Source organism: Cyanistes caeruleus, chromosome 3 (assembly GCF_971803275.1).
Source record: "Cyanistes caeruleus chromosome 3, bCyaCae1.hap1.1, whole genome shotgun sequence".
NCBI classification, from domain to species: Eukaryota; Metazoa; Chordata; class Aves; order Passeriformes; family Paridae; genus Cyanistes; species Cyanistes caeruleus.
In genome coordinates, this window is record NC_141703.1 from 13,760,478 (window position 1) to 13,778,810 (window position 18,333).

At 40.8% G+C, this 18,333-nt stretch overlaps 1 protein-coding gene across 1 annotated transcript in view; it reads right to left on the minus strand.

Annotated features, from left to right (window-relative positions):
* Positions 1 to 358: 358 nt before the first annotated feature.
* Positions 359 to 18,333, minus strand: part of PTCHD1 (patched domain containing 1) — a 37,130-nt gene continuing 19,155 nt past the window's right edge. Inside the window, exon 3 of the mRNA XM_086879866.1 lies at positions 359 to 6,018. Coding sequence (XP_086735992.1) covers positions 4,364 to 6,018 — 1,655 coding nt within the window. The 3' untranslated portion in view covers positions 359 to 4,363. The remainder of the gene's footprint in view (positions 6,019 to 18,333) is intronic.

Here is an 18,333-nt window from a genome sequence, read left to right on the forward strand (position 1 = left end):
AGGAGGACAGTCAGTCTAGAAAAAAACATTTATAAGTACACCTTTCAATTTACAGTACATGTTTTACCTGAATTCAGCGCTGGCTCAGAAGGCTTCTGAGAGCAGATGTGAATCCTCTTGTGACTCAACATAACCTCAGGCCACTTTGGTACTGTATTCCCTCCAGGTTCATGCAGTTGACCATGTAACTGTATTTGCTTGTCTTTGGAAAAGAAGCTCTTTTTCTTTGACAGGTTTTTCTCAACATTTCCAGCTCTAGTTTTAATCTAACTAGAACATTTTCACATTTCTGCTTTGGGCAGAAAATTCTGTCTTCATCAATTAATTTTTATAGCATAGTTATTCCAGCTATAACAAATTTTCTTTGTTTTTTTTTTTTTCTCCAGTTAGAGTAAATGTAAATTGAAAGTGGACTTGTGCTAACACAACATCAGAAGTTATATTACAAGAAAACTGGATTGATCTTGAGGGCCATATGCACATAGGTTGGCTCTTTTTCCCCGTGCTTACCCTGTAGTAAAAATATACTGTACACCATACTTTACTGTATGGGAATTTTAATGTTTGTAGAAGATATATGTGCTCAGTGAGCCATAGTCCTACATAGTTTTGTTAGCCTTAGCTAAAACTTTCACTGTTAGATTTTAGTCAGTGCCTGACATACTCTGTTCTACCCACTGAATTTATAAAAAATTGGATCATCTATATTGCAAACAAAACCACAGTGATACCTGGGCTAAAAAGCCACTTAAGAGTATGACAAAAATCTGCTTAAGCCTAGGTAGTCTTCCAAACTGGAGGTTCACCAGTAAGGGTAAAATCTTATGCACAGTTAGCCACTGGGAGTGCTTTGGACTGAGAACAGAGTGCTGCATCTGCACCTATTAAACAATAGGTGCAGGGAGGTCCATTGACTTTGGTGAAGATAATTGCTCCAGAGAAAAAAGTTGAAGGGGAGGAAGGCTAAAGTGGCTTAGCATAGTCTGAAACCTTGAGAACATGGTTCATGTTGAGGTATTCAAGCTACCTGCAGAGAAGGAGCACTTGGTGCATCCCTCAGACACATCAGGATTCAGGCAGAAGTCTCACGGACCTGGGCTGAGTGCACCTTGGACACTTCCATGGCTGTAGCTTGCCAACCCTGGAGGTGGGGACCAGAATGGCAGCTTGATGTGAAACACAGTGAAAAATGTATGTAAGTTGGGTTTGGCTCTGTTCTGGGTTTTCTCACTTCTGGGGATGCTCAGGTCTCCTGTGTGTCCTATCCCTGTGTGGAGAGGGACATGGCTCCTCTTCTCCATCCCAGTCTTGGGTGGCTAGCAGGAGTTACTGGTTACTGGGGAGGGTAACATGGCATTGGGGAGAACTCTCGGGAGAGGACTCTGCCCTTAAAAAAACTTTTAGGAATGGGCTGGACAAACATCCTTCAGAAATCATATAAATGTTGTTGGCTCTGCCCTGGGGGCAAGGGCATGGACTGCATGACTTCTCACCCTGCCTTCTGCAGACACTCAAGCCTGTTCTGCAGCACTTTGTCACAGGAATGCCTCCACATCCTTTTTCTGACAGGTTTGCAGATAGAGAAGTAATTTTATCCCTGGTTTTATCACCTTTCTTGAAGATCTCTGAAGGCCTCACATGGTGAGATTTAATAAGAGATCTGTGAAACTGCAAGCTTGTCTTTGGACATCTCTTTAAAGACGCTCCTGTCTATGCACTGCAATTAGATATGAGGAGGTTTATGGTAACTATCTCAGCGTCTGGTGTTCGCAAATGATAGCATGAGGGATAGCAGAGGTGTAAAATCAGTGCTCACCATGTATTCCTCTCGGCTGTGTACAAGCAACCTCTTTGACACATGTCCCATTTCCAAGTGTCCCACAGGTCAGTAGATTACTGCAGAGGAATTGCAATTCCTCTGTAACTCTCAGCTAATTTGCTAATGCCCTCAGAAGTTTAAAAGCCACTGCAGCTGCCTGTTGACAAGCCAGGGGACAGGGTGACTGGTATTTAAACAACATACTGATGATCACCGAAAATCTACAGTGAAATATATTTAAGGAATATTTTTTGGCTGGAAAACATAGCCCCAAGCCTGAGTCTAAGGAAAACAGGGGAAACAGATCTTTTTCCTAGCCTTACATTCATCTGGCTGTCTTCAAGGTGTCCGCCTGTGTTCTGCCAAGGCTGAAGTTGTTGTTACAGATTCCCAGCTGCTACTGAAGCAACTGTTGTTTACTTAAGCAAAGAGCCTGTGCATTCCTGGACGCAGCTTCCTTTCTTCTGGTCAGGGAAGGGACTTATCCAGGGGAAAGTAAATGTTGCCAGCTGCACTGCTGACTTGTTTTGCGAGTGAGAATGTAACATTTTGCTTCAGGGCTAAATATCTGGTTATCTTATTTTCCGCTAGGAAGGATGAGTCAGAAGTATTTCTTTGCTTGAAAATTAATATTCAGTAGGTGGCATTTGCAGGTTTTGCACAGGGCATTTGAGGGTCACTGGGATTTGGATGCTAAAGAGACATTTCATGCAATGAAGCACATCCTGGGTTTGTGACCAGGGACGTCCTAGTGACCATACAGGTACCACAGGCAGCCTCCTGAGCCATGGTGCTCCTAGTGCTCCAAGCCCCATGGCTCTTGCAATACCCCTTCCCCCCCAGATACTGTTATTGAAGCAAACTTTGTGCCAAATGCTGAAAACTTTTCAAGTACTCTTAGTTTCCAGATGAGCTGCAAAAGGGAGTCTGGTTGGAATACATTCATGTTGCACCACAAAGCAACAGTCCATATGAAACCACCCGACACAGCAGCCAGCTTCCTGCTACTGGGTTTTCACAGGCAATGCATGGCCGGAATACTCTCAGCAAAACCTACAGAGTTGGCTTACATATCCCCACAAGGGTTCAACCACATGATAAAACCTTGCAGTAATGAGCCTGTCGCTCTTAAGGATGGAGAGGGCGGAGGAGGGAAGAGATGCTGCTTTATCTGTATTATTCCACATCACAGATGCTGACAGAATTATTGATTTAGAACTCACGGCTCCAAAAAGACTCAGTAACGTAATCTTTTTAAGTTGTTTTTTTTTTTCTTTTTCTTTTTTTTTTTCCCTCTCAGATGTGATGTTTTCAATAGGTCCTTTAGATACGGGCTCTTTGGAGACATTATTAAACTTGCTGCTGCTAAACCACAGTCCCAACCTTCAGTTTGTTCCACACAACTCTTACTGTCTACTGGAAGAGCCCATAGCTGCAAGGTCTATTGCTTTACAGGTACTCTAGGAAGATTGAGGGATTAAGTTATACATTATGTAAAACTACCCACTAATCCTCTTAGTGTGCATTACCAGTGAATGGCCTGAAATAGGCTCTCACTAAAAGAGCCCTAACATTCACTTTCTTGATGACATTTTAGTATTTGAGGTTTGTATCATGGATTTTGGTGCTGAAATATTCAGTACACCATCTTCTGTCTGCTCCTAGATCCACTCATATGTCTCAGTAGAGTGCTAACAAAATTACAGTTGGTAAAGCAGATTACATGTTTAACTAGTAGCGAGACATGTATAAAAGAGAATTATATATTTTATAGAGTGACAGAGTCACATGGATTTTTTTGGTCCTTTTTTTTTGTTCTTTTCTGTTTTTATAAGAAAAAGAAAGAGCTATAAAACCATGATTAAAAATGTTACAAGGGATGATTTCCATTTAAAAACAATGATACTTTTAGAAAAAAAAAGTGATTCATAACATAAAAGTTTTTGGAAAGCACTTGGTTGCTGTGTACTGCCTTCTTCCCCAGTACAGTTTGCTATCTTTTATATAGTCTTGCATAAATGTTTAGATTAGGGGAGAAAAGAAAAATTAAATGTGATGGCAAAGACTTATAAGAGCTGACTCACTGACTTGAGTTATTGCTGTGCAGAAAGTTTGTAAAGCCTTTACATCCAGCGAACATTTAGTGCTACTTCAGCCTTGACAGTTGACCTTTCAACATGATTTGGTTTAGCCACAATAATTGCAGCATCTGCAGTACAGGCGATACAGACGACTGCTTAAGAACCCAACTTCTTCCATTAGATCTTACTTCATGCATCTAAAATTTAACCTCTCTTTGCATGGGTGTGCAAATTCTCCCATATTACCTGTTATAGGAACTGAGCAAGGTACAATACCCCAGCTCTTTTTTTCTTAATTTATTTTTAATTTCTCCCATAATTTTGAATATTCCTGGATTTAGCTTAGAGGAGGGAGAGGAAAACCTCCAATCTCCTTCCTGTTCCCACACATTTAATCAGTACTGGTTTCTTTTTTTTTTTTTCTCAGTAAGACCTAGTGTAAAAAAGCAACCAACAAATCAAGTTAGACTGTTGTAATTTGGTCAACCACTCGGGTGCTATCCATATCCACCATTTCAACACACTCTATTTCCTCACGGTTTTCAGGATTCTTCTTCTCTTTCCTCTTCTTCTTGGAGGGTGGCAGGAAAGTCAATATCACAGGTAAAATGGCAAAGCAGTGAAAGAAGGTGACTAATGCTATTAAAAACAAGCACCTGAACAGTGTACGGGTCAGATTTGAAGGCACAGCTGCAAGAGGAATCAGACCAACAATATAGCAGAGGTAGCTCTGCAAAATAGCTACCCCATGCACTTCCAGGGCATTTTTCACCCATTTAGTTCTTGTGAACTCTTTGCCCAGGACAAAGGTTGATAACAGTGGAGCACAGTTGTCAATTGTGTAATTAATTCCGTAAATTAAGCACAACACAGAAATACAATCTAGTTCCACTTTCCACAAAGTCATAAAACCTATAACTCCAAATTCAACCGAGGCAACAGTTAGAGTGAGCCAGACATTGATCAGAGAGTCTGCCACCAGGAATGCAGAGAAGAAGAGCAGAAATAAAGCACTAATGCAGGAGTTTTGTAAGGGGGCTCCCACTGAAGAGGCATAACGATCCATGTACACAAATGATGGATTGAAAACGATGAATTTCACCTTGGAGGTGAGAGAGAGCTTCCTCAGTGTCTCCAGGAGGTCATAAAGTTCTTCCCTCTTGGTTTCCATTGTCTTGGCCACCAAGAACATCCTGGAGGCCACAACATCAACTTCATTGTTGTATTTCTTGGAAAAGATGATATCCTCTGAAAAATGGGCAAACTGAGGGGTCTTCAGGAAGGAGTTCCTCAACATATCAGTGAAATTCTTCTTCGGCAATCCAGTAGATATGTTGAGTTTCCTAAGATAATTTAAGTAGCTTTCGAACCAAGATATCCTCACAAAGCCCTTGGTATACTCCAACACGTCCTCCTGGACACTGGTGTTCCAGTACTCGATTGACTCGTAGATGTAGAACCCGATGACCGGGCTGTAGTTACTGAAATACTTCTGCTGGGCAGTTGTGTACTCGATGGTCCGAGTCGCAGTCGCTACGATGTTGCTCAGGTCTGACCCCTCACTGACCTGCAGGTAGCCCATTAAGGCAAAGGAAATATAAACAAGGTAAAAGAGAACTACAAAAGGCTTGACATAAGTGTTTGTTATCCAGTCACAATAGTAGCGTTTCAGGAACCACACCAAAAGATGACTCTCGTAAGTGTTCGTTTCCTCTGAATCATCTGTGTCCTCACTGAATCTGGCTGTCAGAAGAAACCTATACCATGCAGGCTTCTCTTGCAATACCTCTGGCTTTGGTACCTTTCTGCAGAAGATACTATGCTGGTAGTTGTTTTCTATGTAGCCAGTAAACACCAGGCTGGAACCATAAAAGGAGAGTACATAGAGGTAGTTGAAGAAAATTGCAATACAGGAATTGCAGCAGAAAATCCTGGCTGCTTCAATGTTAGTGAAGGGACTGGCACCTATTCCAAAAGTGACCAGGTACATGGCAGTGGTGAGAGAAAACGAGAGCATGGAGTCTGCAAATACAGCTGCAGTCCTCTCTTTAACATGTTGGTCTTCTCTAGTTTTCCTCCAGGAGGACAACATTTCAAAAGTCCCATACAACCCATGACCTACAATAGAGAACAAAGGTAGTGTTTAAAGTATTCAAATCCCGAATTACACAGAAAAAAGTAATGTGGACATACTAAAAGGCTTGAAGGAGACACAACTGGATGCTACCAGTGCTTGAAGGAGACGTCCTGCAGAAGAGAGAAATGATTATGGAGGAGAAAACCACAGAAGCGCATTTGCTACCTGCCTAGCAAACCTTACTGCTAAAGCTTGAGGAGAGCTCTGCGCTGCTAGCACAGGATTCATGGGTTAAAAAAATAGGATTTTTTTACTCTGCATGGCTGTTAAGTTTCATTATTTCTGAGTGCCTGTGATGGAAGATGCTTTCAAATTAGTTTTTCCTGGTGATGGTATCAGACCTGTGGTGAAAACAAAGAAATACAACCTTGAAGTGCCCATGCTGGAAGCAGAGCATTAGTTGGCTGTTTTGTAGAAAATCTGTAAAAAATGAAAATTCCACATAAGCTGAAAGTTGTCAATTAAATCAGTTATTGATTTCTCCACTTCCTGTACAAATTTTCCATCAGGAAAAAGAAATCCTAGAAATTAAACAAACAAATAAAGCACAAATATATTTTAGAGAAGGAGAGTCGTAAAACTGATATGGAGCTGCTTAAGGCATATGTCTTCTTTATAGATCTAAGAGCTTATAAAACCAAATACAGCCCTGTATTTCTTGGCAATGCCTACATTTTGTAATGTATTTAATTGACTCTTAAAATGGATATACCATTCATAAAAGGAAAAGAAAACCTGTTGACCTAAAATCCTGTGTTTAACTCCCAACTGCAGGTAAATCAGGAAAAGTACATGCTTTTATTTTAATCCCTGGTTGTTCACCTTCCTCTTACAGTTTCTGCATTGTGAAGATGCATTTGGAGGACACAGATTTCTGCTCTCTGGTAGTGAACCTGAGCTGGGAATGCAGCCATTGACCCTCTACCAGGTGAGAGGAGCTGAAGTAATCATAGTTGAATGATTTACACAGAGATAAACAGAATACAGTCTTTGTATCACACCTAAAATATGAGATGGTAATATTTTCTCATAATAATTCATTGCAACATTCATCTTTACTTAAGAGATCTTTTCCATATAATCCCAGCCTCTTTGCTGCCTTTTAATTCCTCCTCCTCTGTATTCTTTTGCTGATTTTGCTGTCACTTGTCTGCTTCTCTGGTCTGCTCCTGGATTATCTCCAGAAATTCCCAAAAGTCAGTCCACTGTGCTTTGCTCTTATCCATCTTCTCTGATAGTATTAGGCAAAATGATCAGTGCTAAATTAGTTGCTGATAACACTGAAGAGCAATCACTGAACTTTTGAAGCTGATATTCCAGTCAGGAAGGTCAAGGTAATTCACAGATCTCTCTTAGAATTTCAGGCTGTCTGCAGAGTACTAAAATTGCTGTATCAGCTCTGTTCTATCCACCTGTAGACAATTAACACTTTTGCTACAAAGGCTATAAATACCAGTCAAGAAACCCCAAGCAAATGAGGTGTTTTTAAGAACTGGAGCACCACATGATATATTAGGGATGTTGGAACTAGATGATCTGGAAGGTCCTTTCCAGCCCAAACCATTCTATGATGCTGTGAGTTTAATCTTAAATGTGAATAAATGTGCTGTGAATTTATTCTTTTCATACAGGCTAAGTATTTAATTAACTTGACAAAATAACCCTTTTGTGGTCAGCACCTTTTACTGTAGGGGCAGTTGTTGCTGATTCACTCCACCCTTCCTGAAATCTGTATTTGGACAGGTGGCAAAGCTGGTCTCTCTGTTATGCTGAAAAGAATAGGTATGGAGTATTTTATAAAGAAGTCACAATACAGAGCTCATAAGATGAGACAATAGGACAGCTGGTGTATCTCCTTATCACCTGGTGTTTAGTGTAACAAAGTCCACACTCTGATGTATATCAGATATTTCACCTATTTTGTTATTTAGAGTTGTTGCATGGACCTCAAATGTCCAATTTGTAGCAGTATTACAGACCTGGCTTTGGTATTCATCTTAATTTTCCCCAACAATGTTTTACAGCTGCTTTCAGAGGCCAGGTCAAGACTGTCAATTTGATAACTAGCACTGTGCCCCCTCTTAAAGCTAATGGGGAATACTGGAACTCCCCAGACATAAAATCAAGCAAAAAGCACAATCAGTGACTGGCACCCCGTTGCTAATTATGCTTCAAACAGTTATGTTCTAGGCTCGGTAGGGAAAGCTATTAAGCTTGCTTTCAGTGTTCTTTGTAAAGACAGACTGACCTTTATTTAAATGTAACTGATCACTTGCCAAAGTAGGGAGTGAGAGGTTTAATCCATTTATGGCTCCCATGAGTCCTGCAGACAGGCTCGTCTGTGAATTTCACATGGCATCATACACATTAGCATTGAGTGAACAAAAACAGAATAAAATGAAGTCATTGAATATTACAAATTACTTCCATCATGAGCTTTAGCTATAGCATGTTTTTGTAAAAAAAAAAAATAAAAAAATTCAGCATTAATAAGCTCTTGCCTAAAAATACTCAAATAGCCATATTAATTTGGAGAACCTTTGACTCTGCAATAAGAGAAGTAAATTAGAGCTAGTTAAATATGATGCTGAACATGACGTTTTAACGGGTATAAGGCTTTGGATAATGCCTGATAACATGACTTCTGATACCACATTCCTTCTTTAAGCAGGAAAGATAAAACCATAATTTGCTCTTACATAATCTTCAAGACTATCCTAAAATGGAATCTGATTTAGAGAACTGCTCAAGTAAATGCATGAAGAGGCGTCACCACATGTGCTCCACAAAGTCAAGAGAAAAATATTTGGATACTCTCCTATTTTCGGATAGGTTCCTTTTGTTGTTTGCTACACAATCTGTGTACTAGGAGCTGGTATTTTCCTTCAATTGTACAGTTTGTGATTCCTGTCCATTTATACGATTTACATTCAGGAGGATATGCCTAAATGAAAAAAACTGCAGACTTTTTGCACTAGTGGCACTCCTGACCTGATCCAGTTTTCCCCAAGAAAAAATTAGGCCCAAACTCAAGCACAGACTAGGTTTGGCAGTCAAAAAATTAGCTGTGTTCAGCTAGAATGGGATTTACCTAACCTAATTTACCTCTCTAAATACTGACTGTAATCATAACTTGGGTAACAACCTCCAGCACTGTAACTCGCTGATGTTCAGATAAATCTAGCCCACAGAGACTAGGGCAGATATCTCCATGGAAGCATTTTGAGAGAATTTCTTTCACTTCTCTGTCATTTCAGAGTTTTCATTTTTTGCATGCCTAATCAATTTGCACCAATTACCTCTATTTCTCTTGCTGTTGCTACATCTACTCCATGTAATATTAATGAGACTAAGGCAATTTTTTCCATGTAAATAAATTCTGTAATTGCTTCAACTGATTTTCCCTTTTTAATAGAGATTTAGCCACAAATCTGTGATCATTTAGAGCAACTTGTTCATTATTCACGGTCATTCAGTAAATAATAAATATGAACTCAAACAGCTAATGGGCTACTGGAGATCTTTTCCTGCTGACATTTGCTGTTATGATTCACAGGTCGTGCCCTACAGTCAGGCTGTACAATCATGAGCTAACATGAAGTATACAGAAAGATGGAAGTTGTTTAAAAAAAGAGGTTCAGGGTCAAAGGAAAATGTTAAATGGATAGGAGAAAGGTATTGGACAAAATGGGAATCAAACTTTTTTTCTTATTCTCTTTTTCTGCTACTTTGCATTTAGGAAATACTCCTACCATGTGTTGTAGGACTGAGAACAGGCATTCTGACTTTTGTAGCCAAAGAAAATGAAGAAGGAAATAACTGTTAATGCTAAGGAACTCACAGGCTTTTCATCCTGAGATGGGCTATCTTTAATTTTAGAACCTGATAATAATAGCAATACTACGAATAAACCAAATAAATTAGGCCTAACTTAAATAGAGCACTTTTATGAGTAGCCCAAAAATGCTATAAAAAGTTTAATTTCCCTCCTTCAGAAAGAAGTTGTGCTGGATCGAACTGAAACCACCACACAAGTCTTTCAATTACACATGCTCTGCAAAATCAATGCAGAGCACACATCAGAAAAAGAGCACTTGTAGGAAGTTGTGAAAATGAAAGCAAAATTTTCTCTTCCTTAAAATTATCAAATCATTTACCTCATTTTAAAATACTACTTATGTGTAGGCATTGAAATGGTTCTTTTTAGTACCATTTTCAAACCTCAAAAAATAAATGCATCCTTTCCCCTGTTAAGTGGTTGCTCAAGCAAGGAGCCTTCAGGAATTGGCATGGGCAGCCCAGCCTTGCTGTTGGCTCTGCTCCTGACTGCAAACGGCGAGACCAAAGCGGAGGGAGGAGAAGGGATTTAAGCAGCCCTAGAGTCTGTGAGAGGGCAGCAAAGTGACCTTCTGGTCACCAAAGTCAAACCAGTTCTGTGTTTGCTTGGCTTAATTGCTTACCTGAATCAAGGGCTGCTGCCTACTTTTGTAAAATAAGTGAGGGGTATGTTCAATTTTGCAGTAAAATCATGTGAAGTTTTGATCTTACTGTGGTAAGATGAGGCTTGGATATCCAAATCTTCTTCCATCAGAGAAATTAAGGGGAATGACTGAGAAAGAGGTTTTTGGTTCTTCTTGTTGCACTATGTTTACCCATCTATGAAAGTAGAGAATAATAGTAGACTGTGGGTCTCATCTTTTTTGTCCTTATTGTTTTGAAGCTTGTATGTTTCTGTACGTGTTTGATACTCAAGTAAAATCTCTCTGATGCTCACAGGTTGTGAAGTTCCAGCCTGCTGTGTGGAAGGTCACATTTCAGGGGTAATAGATTTTATTAATCCCATTTTAATGCAGAGACACACCAAACACTAATAACAACAGATCTGCTCCTCAGGGAGGTTAAGTGCTGCATCAGGATGTATGGTGCCCATTAACTGCCACAATTAACACCCATAAAGCATCAAACTGACTTCCAGAGGGAGCAGACTTCATGTGTGGCAAAGCTGGGATATGGGATGTTTCTCCCTTCTCAGGTGTTACTTCCCCTCTCCTACTGAAGTTCTCTGCTCCCACATGGCTACTGGTTACCTAATTCACCTTTTTTAGTCTGCACTGGAACTAAATGAATGGTGGGCATCAGAAAGTAGCCTTTATTTTATTTTATTGGTTTTTTTAAGGTTACTTTTGAAACAAAATATTTTCCTGATGTTGATGGCACAAAAGACTGTTTGAAACGGGTAATGACTCATGGTAGGAAATATGGGAGCCTTGTAAACTGGTTGGGTGAAAATTTGAAGTGGAAGCATGGTCTGATGGAATTTCTGAGGTTGTGTGGATCTTGATTTAAGGTTTATGCTTGCACTGTAATAGCTGCACCCCTGTAACACTATCAGTTCAGCTGGACCAATGTTGTCCCACTCAGGTTGATTTAAGCCTGAAATCACTCCACCAAATTGGAGCACATGTCTGCAAGAGGAATTTAGTGTCCTGTGAAAAAGGGTGTGAATGTACAGAGGGCAAACTATGTTGCACCAGCTTTCTTTGTGGATATCTGTGAAGCACAGCTTGATTCACATTCAAAGTGGACTGAAATATCATCTGCAGAGACAAACACCAGATGAATTACCATGAAATAGCTAGGATGCTGTAAATTCATGTCCCAGTTTGCTGCCAATGCGGGCAAGGTCTCAAGAACTGCTCTTGTGCAAAAATAGTACACAGGAGGTCAGAATCATATCACAGGAATTGCCCTTTCCAAAACGGTACCTGCAATAACATATGATATAATGAAGGTGCAATGAATTTTCCTAGCTGACAGTATTAAAAATAACAATGTGCACCGTTCAATTCTAGGACTGCTTTCCACAGTAATGTCAACAAAGAGGCTGAGATAATTTCCCCCCACTGACTTATTTTTTTCCAGCTAGATCAGTGATCTCATCAGCTCCCGTCTCCTGACAAGCCAAGTGAAACCGCTAATCTGGACTCCCTTTGTCACAGGAGTTGCAATCAACCAGTTGTTGACTAAATACCCGGCCTGCCTCATGCAGCCTCTCCCAGCAGGCACGATTTCAGCCCAGAACGTAGAGCAGGCTCAAACTGCTGCTGAATGTGACAGGCAGGGCAAGAATATTTGCATCCAGCTGAAGCAAACATCTGGCTCCATACCTTGTTCTCGCTAAAATAATAAAATACTACACCGAAACGAGATCCTTCAGCATGAAGACAGAATCAGCAGCAAGCATAATTTCTGCAACACTTTCCGCTGAGTGGATAACAATTCACTGGCAAGGGTTGAGCTGACCACCAATACCATTATTAGCGTGCTGTTGTAATAAACCCCAAGCAATGTCCAACTTTGTGGTCCACAAATGGTGCAATACTCCAGTTTTGCTGCATGAATGTCAGACCTGAAGGAGGGTGTGTATTGCTGAACATCTCACAGTGCAGACTTGTCTGTCCCAAACATTTGTGCTGAGCTAAGAAAATGCACTGTGAATCCTACTTGCTTTTCCTACACTTGCCTGTTTGTGGGAGCCCAGTTCACAGTGTAGAGTAAAATCCTAGAGGATACTAACATCCTGTAAGGTACTCATCTAAACAGCCCTGTTAGGAAGCAGTGTTCATTTCAGGGAAATTGTGACTAGGGGACTGTGGGCTGTGGACAGTTGAGTAGTGTTAAATTCATCCTCTTTCGCAAAGTGATTGAAGTCCCAGCCACTCAAGCACAGCCTGACCTCATTTCATACCTCCAAGCACAGGTTCAAAGGCCAAGTGAACCTGAATGCTATGTGCAGGCATGGTACATGGATTCAGGACACATGAAGAGCAACATGGGATGGGATGTACCAGTGTAAGCATAGGCTGTACACATTACAGTGTTTTATTTACCTCCTGTCACACAGACTCTGTGTGTCAGTATTGTAACTGCATTACAGGTATGACAACATACCTCAAAAACATGGTAACAGCACTGTTGGGTACATTCAGTACTTGCAATGATTGTTTTAAAAGCTACTAAATTTTACACATATTATCACCTAAGATGTATTATGGCTGCAGGTACTAACATCTGACTTGGGATCTTTCCAAGAGAGAAACACACTGAAATTAGGTAGGTACCTGTTAGGTATCTAGGCATGAAACCATTTGATAAATCTCTGGTTTTGCTTTACATTTGATTATTTGCCATTCACCCTTGAGTGTCAGGCTGATCTCTCCAACTATGTTTACAAAAGCACTGGCCATCCCAGTCAGAAAGCCCCATGCACGCCCAAGTATTCCTCAACTTACCACCAGCATAAAAAACACAGTATCTTGGTGCATGCACACCAGACAAAAATCTGCCTCAGGCTCTGGAGAGAGAGCTGTGTTTTGTGCTGTATCTACTTGGCAACAAAATAAGAGAAACCAAAATGTTTAATAATACACTCTCAGAATGTGCTGTGTTTCACAGCTGTGGGCGGCTGTGCCCACAGAAACGCACCGTGAAGGGAAAGTGTCCCTGTGCAGCGCACGCTGGCTTGGTGGGTGCGTGCAGAGAAGATGCCTTCAGCTGGTGCTCAGTCCTTCACACTGGGAGAACACAATGGTATTTTCAGTCATAGATCTTGCTGAAAGACTCTCTGGGCCATTAAGCCTGCACTCAAATTGTTTAATGCACAGTCAGGAAAGTGGGGTGTGTCTGGAAATCCAGCACAAGATTGAGGCCTCATTTAGGTCTTGTGCAGAACTCCCAGTCACAAAAGGGAGTAGGTTCCTCACAAGACTCATATGGATCTGCTGCACCAGAGTAATCCAGATCCCAGTCTTCTGGCAATGAATACCTGCCATAATATACTACATTTTTAAACTAAGCTTTTGGAAATGGAGCAACTAACCAACTCTCTGCTCTCCTGCAAAACAAGCTGTTTTGGTCAGGTGCAGCCCTTTCTGACCTATACTAAAAAGTACACATTTGCACAAAGCAGGCATGGACAAAATAAAATCACCCCCTAGGTCTCACCCAAAGTTGTGGGGACACAGCCAGCAGTAGGGATACAAGGTGCACACCAATTATAAACTCCCCAATTCCATTTTTTATCGTGGCAAACAAATAATGAGCCAATGTTTTAGAAAATGGTACAAGTCATGAGCTAATTTTAAAACCATGACCACGTATTACATATATATATATATATTTATATATAAGCCATGATGACATGTAATTATTGAAATTATTGAATAATAATTATTGAATTATTATTATTATTCTTGAATAATAATATTGAATAAATGAAAATCCTTTTATATAAATCTCTAGTTTTGTGATATATATCTTGTGTATGTTTTTATACATACACAGACACAAGACACATAAACATTCCGTAATTCTTCTGTCTATATAAGGGGAAAAGAAACAAAGTGAATAAGAAGTATTTTAATAATTCTAATTAAATAGAATTAAACAATGGCATTCATAGTCCTAGACTTCACCACAATCCCTAATCAGCAATGGTGGTAACATGGTTCACCACTTTTGATTTTTGGAGTATGTGTATTTACTAATAAAAAAACTTACTATTTCATATTGCATTTTCAAATTATTTTTTTAAAGTATACCAAAATTCTGTTTAACAGCTTCTGATTGTAAAGATTATACATGCAATTCAGCACTTACATTATTAATCCTGAATAGACCCATTGATTTCAATAAAATAAAATTATTGATTTAGGTTTTGGGAGAATGATTGATGTTTTTCTTGCATCATCTTTTTTTACTTTAGAAACAATGTAATATTTGAGATTTTGTTGTCACAGTGATAGCAAGAATGTCACATGAACACATTTTAAAACAGGTACATTTGAGAGCAAACTTGAGTGGCTGTTGTATTTTGGTAAGCAAACTGAGTTTTGGTTCAAAATCTAGTTTTATATATAAGAAGAACATTTAATTCCACTTAAAAATCAGTAAAGGGCTGTTTTGGCATTTAAGTAGAAGGCTGCCACCTCTGTTTCAATGTGTCACTTGCTTTCCTCTGTTTTCACAAAAGACCTGGCAAAAGTTAAAAGTCATATTTCTTTCAGTGCAACAGAAGGAGCTGTGTGTTAGCAAAATTTGGTTTTAGCTGCTGGAATATTTATGTCTGATGGCTTGCTCATCTCCTGACTCCCCAGACCTTTTGGAGATCTGAAGAGAAAGCATTTGAGCCAAACCAGTGCTGTACGTGCAAGTCTGTGCTTTTGGAGCAAACACCTGACTCTGTCTGGCCTCCAAAGGTCTCCCTGCCCCAAAGTCCTCCCAGAAATGCCTCTTCATCCTCCTTAGCTCGGGAACACCAGAAAATCCCCCAGGAAGCAGAATGCCCTGCATAAGCTGTTATTTGAAGAGGGAGAAAGCCACATGGAGGATGACAAGAAGAGGAAGGCACAGCTCTGCTCACCACTGCTGCTGGCATGGGGTGCAGACCCCAGGGTGTGTGGGGAGGCAGGACCACCCTGTGCAGCAGGGGAGCTGTACAGGACGGGAGAATGCCACGCCAGGACAGTAAAGGGATGACAAGTGTGGGTGGCGAGACGAATTTCCCCATGGTGCACAAAGCTCAAGCCTCACTAGCCGAGCAGGTGGTCACATGTGGAGTTGGTCTGTTAAGAAACCTGGGCACATCTCACATATGACATGTTATGACTCATATCAGCAGACAAAACTGAAAACTGATTTTCATCACTAAGTGATTTTTGGACAAATCTTATGCATGCTGTGTAAAAGAAGCACTTAAAAGTGAAGAGCCTCCTGCAATCACCTGTGCTAGGTTAATGTTTACCATGTTACAGCACAGCCAAGTGACATACAGCAAACCTCCCGAAAATGCAGTAAGACATAATTGGGTGCATTTGGGGCAAACATGTTTTAAATGTGCTTTAAATTTCTAAGGCCACAAGCTAAAATATCATTTGCTTCTAGGAGTGCTGTCCCAGTGGAACATGGGCCAGTGGAATATGGATTTGTTTACCACACTTCAAGTTTCTCCTTTTCTGGTGAGAAAGCTACAACTGCAACATCTCAGGCATACACTTAAATTCTCCTGTTACAGTGATGTTTGTCACTACTCTTACTCATAATATACAGATCAACCATATGTGAAACACAATGTGCAGAAAGTTGCAAATATTCAGTTAAAGCACATACAATCTACTATTTTTACTGATTAAAAAGAAAAAAATTACGAATTTGGAACTCAGCTTGGGCTTTTCACAAAGCATCCAGACTTATTCCAGTTTATTTACTCCACCTCTGTATTCTCCACCAAAGGTTTGATGAGCTGAAAATTATTGGTCCCCTCTCTGCACACAAGCCTCTAGGCTTTTGCCTGTTTGGGGGAATGTAATTTATTTGAAGCTTACAACATGGACCATCTCTCTCACAGCCAAATGAAATGAAATGAAGCCACATCAGTTCCTGCTGGCGCTCCCCAGGTCTTCATGCCCAGTGCATAAAGTGTACCCCAAACATATATACATACATATATATGTATACACACACACACACACACACACACACACACACATACATCTTACATGTATAGAGAGAAAGGGTTCCTTTCTTTAACCTCTGAACTTCCAGTATATTCTTATATATGTGAAAGTCTCTCTTGAGGGACTTCACTTATTGAAGAAAATCAGGATGTCAGTGCCAAATTCTTGGTACCTGTGACTGGGACACCTCTGACAACCTCCACCGAGCCTTTGCATGCACCGAGTTTCCTGCAGTCAAAAGAATGAAGGCAGTAAAAGTGTAACAACTTTATGTTACTCTTTGCATAAATGAATGCTCATTGAGCACGCTGCATCACCTGTAATATACTTTTCACAAGTGTGTATTGGGGCACCAGAAATGAAGAGGAAATGGCTGTACAGCACTTGGTTTCAACATTAAGATGTTCTCTGGACTGACTTCCTCTCTTCCAAAAAACATTGTAAATTATCTGAGTCATCAGCAGTCTTCTGAAGCCAAGAACTGTGTACGTGTGCAGGGATTTCACTGGGCTTTGTGGTGGCGAAGGGGGAACTCAGACACCATGTTGGCTGTGTGCAATGTGCAGCAAGCTCCACCTGCTGCTTTTGCACTGCTCAGGACAGGGCTGGTGCCTAAACAAAAGAGTCTGCCACCATTTGTTTTCAACCCTATTTCCTTCCCATACAATAGTGGCTTCTGTGTTTGGGTTTCTTGGGGGGCTTGAGACTCATCCTTCAGGAGGACAGATGGATGAGGAAGACCAGCAGGTGAAAGAGTGGTTTCCACTTTGGGTGGAAAGCTGACTTTGGTGAGAGGACTAATTGCTACATTGAGTGAGGAGGGCTAGCCTGGGAACCTACTTCTGCTCCTACTCCCTCTTCCACATGAGGAACAGAAATGCCAGGTGATGCTTGAAGGACTATAGAAGATGCATGGCTGCTTAGAGAGGTCACAAAAGACTGAGGGACTGAGGACAGAAAAGAGAGAAGAAAAAAGCATGATGAGGAAAATGACACGCCTGGGATTCTGTCTGTTCAGGGTAGATAAAACCAGATAATTTGATTCATTTCTTAGAAGAGGGATGAAAGGAACAAACCACAAAATGCTTTAGGACTGTAACTGAGCTGTGCAGGGTTGAACTGGGAAAGCTGAGCAGATGGAGTGACAAAAAACCAAGTGTACTTCCAGGGCACTCTTGGAGTGCTTTGGCAGTATGAAAAAGGAAAGGATGAATGATGGAAATCACTGGGAAATCAGAAGCAGCTGAGATACAACTGCAGGGTATAGAGGGGACCTATCTGAGAGCCAAGGAAGTTGCTGAAGAATATAGGGAAAATGATGGGAGCAATGGGCCCAGCTGGGGCGGAGAACAGAGGAGGATGAGAGAGGAGAAATTTAAAGAAAACCCAACCAAAATGGCAGAGGGAATGGCACATTGACAGGAATGTGAAAAATAGCAGAAAAGATGAAGGAAGCTTAGGGAGACCAAAAGATGCAGGGGGTTGTGCAGGCATTAGGAAGAAGATGCCATGGCCTGGAACAGGAAGATGGGTGAGACCTGCTGGAGGAGGCTGCCAGATATTGCAAAGGAGATGGATGAGATGGGAGAAAGGGACATGGGGGCAGCCAGCTGAGCCAGCTGAAGGAGGACATGCTTCCTCCCAGCATGAAAAGACAGCAGAGTCTTTGGACAGGTAAAGTGAGAAAGTTGAGCTGGGGAATAAAAAGTCAGACTCAGTAAGCTCCACATTTTTATTAACTGACAGCAGGAAAATAGGTGGAAAAATACTATACAAGGTTAA